Raw genomic sequence first — 5,576 nt, 5'->3', positions numbered from 1 at the left:
AAAAAATGGCCTGGTCATTTAGGTGGAAATTCTTCAGGTCCAGAACTGGTTAACTAAAACTGGAGCATGCAGGGTTTTTTTTTTTTTTTAGTCAAAGCTTAATTGGACAAGTTGAAGTTAAAAGCTGATTGGCTACCATGCGTAGCTGCACCCGATTTTGCATTCTCCAGTTTTAAATAACTCAGCCCTCAATGTCTCTTCTGCAACAAACTATGGGGAAGATCTACTAAAACTGGTGCAAACAGAATCTGGTGCAGCAGCTGTGCATAGTAACCAATCAGCTTCTTGTTTTTATTAGCAAAGCTTAATTGGACAAGTTGAAGTTAAAAGCTGATTGGCTACCATGCGTAGCTGCACCCGATTTTGCATTCTCCAGTTTTAAATAACTCAACCCCCAATGTCTCTTCTGCAACAAACTATGGGGAAGATTTACTAAAACTGGTGCAAACAGAATCTGGTGCAGCAGCTGTGCATAGTAACCAATCAGCTTCTTGTTTTTATTAGCAAAGCTTAATTAAACAAGCTGAAATTAGAAGCTGATTGGATACCATGCACAGTTGCACCAGATTTTACCCTCTCTAGTTTTGGAAAATGATTCCCCAATGTAACAGCAGACCTTCAGTTCAGCTTAGTTATGCTATGTGAATAAGAACATACATATATATACACACACAAGTATAAAGCAGGTGGTAACCCAATATGGCTGCAAAACTGGAAAGGCATTTTAAAATATCCTAAATATTCTGTAAACCGTGCATCTGCATTGTAAAGCAATTGCTGTGCCTCCATATATTCAAGCTCCTTCCCTGTAAACTGTAGCTGTGTGAGCTCATCCCCTGCCTAGACAACCTGCAGAATGCATCCAGAATGTGTATTTTGCTTACATAGAATCTAAAGCAATAAAACCAACAGTCTTTACTCTAAAATGAATGCACATACAGTAGTTATCACGACTGTGCCTTGATGGCAAATGTATATTTCATGGGTATGGAGCTTCCCTGGAGAGCCCATATCTGTTGCATCAAGATAACTGAAATCTAAGGAATGTGATTGAAAAAAAAAAAGAAAACCAGTGAGGTTTATTCATAAATGGTGTGGGAACATTAAAAAAACACAAAGCCTGTGGGATGCTTCTCCCACTAATTAGTTTTCACATTTCCTACAGCTGCTGATGCTAAATTGTCTGCAGACAAGACTGTCAGTCATTTGTGCTGCATCTGGGCTCGAAGTGCTGACGATTCAAATCTGGAATCAGCTTAATGAGTCCTGCTCTATGGCGAGTCAATTACAGGAATTTCAAGATGAGCGTCCCCAAACGCTGCATCTGCATTGCCCCATTCACCGAAGATTAGGTGCCACCTAGAAAATGACATGCATCCTCCAGCAGCAGCAAAAAAAAACACACAACCGGTACCAACAAGCAACAACGACAAACAGACATTTGGAAACATTTCACTTTAATACTGAAAAATATGCCATTATAAAATTTTGAATATAATTACTGAGTTTTCAACATCACCCCCATTGCCATTTGCCATGATTATTTCCGTATTTAACTTCAGATTTATTATATGATTTTTTTTTTTTTTTCATTTTTTTTTTCCAGCTAGCCTCCCACCCTAAGCATCAGAATGACAGTAATTCTTCATGCTTATCTGCATCGGAATACTTTGTTTTTTTTACTTGTTGTATACACTGTAACCATAATAAAAAAAAAGAAAAAATAACCGATAATTTTATACATTCAGAATGGAAATGCATATGGTTATGTCATCAAATGAATACAGATCTGCCTAAAAGAAAAAAATAATCAAATCGAGGAATAATGGAACTAATCATGCAAACACATCTTAAATAAAACAGTACAATAGAATTTTCTTTTTTTCTTTTTTATATATATATATATATCCACAGTAAACTTAGGATCTGTACTGCGTTATCCATTACAAAAGATAGAGCAATGGCACTTTAAGTATACCGATACTGTATAGCGAGAGACTTGAAGAAGATGAGATTTTATTTCATTTTTTTTTTTTGGGGGGGGGGAGGGCAGAGATATTGGTTGCTCAGATGTGATCGCCCCCGGGGTACGTTGTATCCATGCGAGCCATGCAGCACTTTTTTTGATTTTTAGTTTTTATTTTTTGTTTTGGACTAGTCACTTATTTACATGACATTCATGCCTTCGTGCAACGTTCTGCAGCAGCAGCACAGCAGAGAGCAGACGCTGCATAAGAAGAAGGCCCCCCTTTTTTTTTTTTTTAATTCCAGCCTCTGGTCCTCCTGGAACACAACCCCCCCCCCCCCCCCCCCCCTCCCCAGTTAAATACCATTTTATGGCTGGTTACCCCATCCACATCTCATGGTTATTATTCACTGTTAACTGCGGCAGGTAGCACAGCTGGCACACTGGTACTGTATATGGGTCTCTTACCAGTACTTGAATTATTCATAGGCGTCCTTTTGTGTATTCGCAATAAGGTAGCTTTTGCAAAGAAATCCTAGTTTATGGGAATGGCACAAGTGTAGCGAATGTTACAGCAATGCACAAAAGAAAGAAAAAAAAAAAAGAATAATTTGTGTCCTGATATTAGGTGACAGCTGTGGGTGCAGTATTTATGAAACCCTCCTCCCACCCACTCTCTTTCAGTCTGACAGTGAATGAGACCCACAATCATAAACTCTATGAGTGCCATCTGCATTATAGGGGCCACTGTGCCAGTAAGAAGAATCGCACACTGTCTGCAGGGAATTGATTTCAGAGGCTGAGGAGTTGGCATCTCTTCTCTTCGATCTTTTCCTGTTCCTAAGGATAAATACCAGCATGCCAACTACTGTGAAGGCAGAGGTGACAAACACCAGCAGGAGTCCTGGCACTAGCACAGAGATAGACACCCGGCTTGTCTCTAGGTAGGAATTGGGGTGAGTGTTGGTCTCTGCCAGGCCAGTGCTGTTTTTGTGAAGAGCATTGAGAGTTGGGGAGATTTTTGCATACAGCAGGGGACACATCATGTCATTAGAAAGAAATCTGAAGTCTTTCCCCCAGAACTCTTCTGGGAAATAACATTTGAGATCACTTACAATGACCTCGGGGCCAAGTCGCTCTGCCCATTGTTTGAAAGGCACATTGTTACAAGAGCAGTCCCACTGGTTCCCATGCAGGTCTATCTGAATGATGGACGTCAGCTGGTCCAAGACCCCTGCCACTGGAAGGTACATAAAATAATTATTGTGAAGACTTAATTTGGAAAGGCTGACCCCAGCAAACACATCCACCGGTAGAGACTTTAGCAGGTTGTTGTTGAGGATGAGTATCCTGAGGTTGGGCATGGGGTTGAAGGTGTTGGGTAGGATGAGTTGGATGAAGTTAAACTCAAGGTTCAGGTACTCCAAGCTTTGCAGACCGATGAATTTCTCTGGGGTGAGGGTGTCTATGCAGTTTTTATCCATGTACAACCATCTCAGGTCGGTCAGATTGTGGAAGGTGTTGTTCTCCACAATGCCAATGTTGTTGTTGCCCAGATCCAATAGGGTTAGGTTGCCATACTCCAGAAAGTTGGCTTTCCGGATGGTGTGAATTTTGTTTTCCCTTAGGAACAATTCCTGCACATTGGGGGGCTTGGGCTCCAGGTCAGCCAGGCTTTTGACGTTCTTGTTGCTGCAATCTACTTTTAATCCAGGGCCGAGGATCTGCTGACCACAGCTGCAGATGGCCGGGCATGCAAAGACATGGGGGGCTTTGGCTTGCCCATTCATCTCAGACACCACAGCTGTGGGTCTGGTTTTGATTTGCCAGTTGCCTGGGATCTTTGTCCCTCCGCTCACCAAGGAGCCCTGGGTGGCCGTGTCCTCCTGACCATTGGCTTTAAAGGGGGTTGGAATTGGACCGGGATCACACGTTTCGTCTTGGGCAGGGGGGGCAGCCAGGCTAGAATCGATGGCATTTTTTAAGGGGCACAGCTCCTGCTCTGTGGTCTCGTTCAGATCGTTGCCCTGCAACCTGGTGGGCGCCTCGCAGATCACCCTACCGATCAAGGCATTCTTTGGGATATTTTCTAGCCATTCTTTTAAGGCTAAGAGATCGCAGCTGCAGTCCCAAGGGTTGTCCTCCAGCAGGATTTCTGCAATTCCTGGGATCTGCTCCAGGACCCCCTCATAGGGCAATGTCTTAACACGGTTCCCCCGCAGATCCAGGTGGGTAATGGGCACGTATTGGAACACATTGGTGGGCAAGGTGCTAATGAGGTTGTCGTTTAAGATTAAAACCTCGAGCTTGTTCAAGTCACTAAAGGCACCTGGGTCAATGTCTCTTAAAAGGTTGAAGTCAGCCTGGAGGTATTCCAGATCATCCAAGCCCAGGAACGTGTGCCTTTTGAAAGATTTGATCTTGTTGTTGTTGATGTGAAGGCGTTTTACCAACTGCAAGCCCAAGAAGGCACCGGGGACGATCTCGTGCAAGCCATTGTTCTCCATGTGCAGGCTGACGGCATTGTAAAAGTTGGCAAACTCATTAGGGAAAAGCCTGGTTAGAGAATTCCCATGCAGGAAGAGGTGATAGAACTGGGAAGTGGGAGCCGAGAAGTGCTGCAGGTTAGTAAATCCCTTTTTCTCGCAGTCCACATGCAGATCCCCCTCCACCTCGTTACAAGAACAGATCTTTTCTTTACAAACGTCTCTGGTAACGTTTCCGGCGGCCAGACAAAGAGATATCTCCAGCAGCAGAATCCAAAGCAGCATTTTTAATCAGAGCAATGCATATCCCGATCTCATCGCAAAGGTGTTAACAATCCATCTCCAGCAACAAAAAAAAAAAAAAAAGAGATGTGCGATAACTCAGGAGCAAAAAAAAAAATGAGCAATAAAATACCTGATTAGAGGGGTGTCTCAGTCCTCTCTCCTCCACTGCAACAATCCCAGACGACAATCACTGATAGATCCACAAATGATAGGATGCAGCGATCAGAGGTTAGAAATGGAGGTGCCCATTGGCAGCCATCAGCGGTGCCATGCGATGAGAGATGCACACAATCCGGTTACCTTGCCCTGTAGCATCCTCTCATCCTCCATCCGCTTGGACCTGTGTGCTGTTCACAGCTTGTTGGTGCTGAAATCACGCCCCAGCCGAAAAACTCGCCACCGAGCCAATGGCGCTGCAAAATTTCCGCAATCGCTGCGTTTTTTTTTTTTCCGTCTTCTCCTAGCCTTGTCACCCTTCCGTCTCTGCCGATCCTCGTCTGTACATCTACAGGGCACGCTTCCAGTGTGCAGGGCTCAGGGAACGGAGTCAGTTGTCTATCGTCTCAGCCTGGTGCACTCTCAAAGATCTGACACCCTCTGCTGAGCTGCAGTGGCAAAAATCCATTTGCAGAGGGAGTGATGCTGGAATAGGGAAGCAACACACACACAAAAAGGAAAATCAATCAACGCCTAGGGCAAGCGCTAAAAAATGTTGCCATTAGAGAGCGGCGATCTACTGACACTCTTATTTATTAAAGAAAAACAAAAATACGGGTTTGTTTGTTGCATTTCCCCCCCTCTAAGTTTAGAGACTGACAGGCTCCTCTTGGATTCCATGT

At 43.9% G+C, this 5,576-nt stretch overlaps 1 protein-coding gene across 1 annotated transcript; it reads right to left on the bottom strand.

Annotated features, from left to right (window-relative positions):
• Window positions 1-2,039: 2,039 nt before the first annotated feature.
• SLITRK1 (SLIT and NTRK like family member 1) lies at window positions 2,040-4,873 on the bottom strand. The gene has a single exon (XM_082246754.1). It carries the CDS (start codon window positions 4,735-4,737, stop codon window positions 2,647-2,649), a length of 2,091 nt encoding a protein of 696 aa, XP_082102880.1. The 5' UTR covers window positions 4,738-4,873; the 3' UTR covers window positions 2,040-2,646.
• Window positions 4,874-5,576: the final 703 nt, after the last annotated feature.

The sequence above is a fragment of the Pelophylax lessonae genome (assembly GCF_965119305.1).
Source record: "Pelophylax lessonae genome assembly, chromosome: 2".
NCBI lineage: Eukaryota > Metazoa > Chordata > Amphibia > Anura > Ranidae > Pelophylax > Pelophylax lessonae.
Note: the sequence above shows the minus strand (reverse complement) of the source record. Positions and strands in the feature narration are given on the sequence as shown.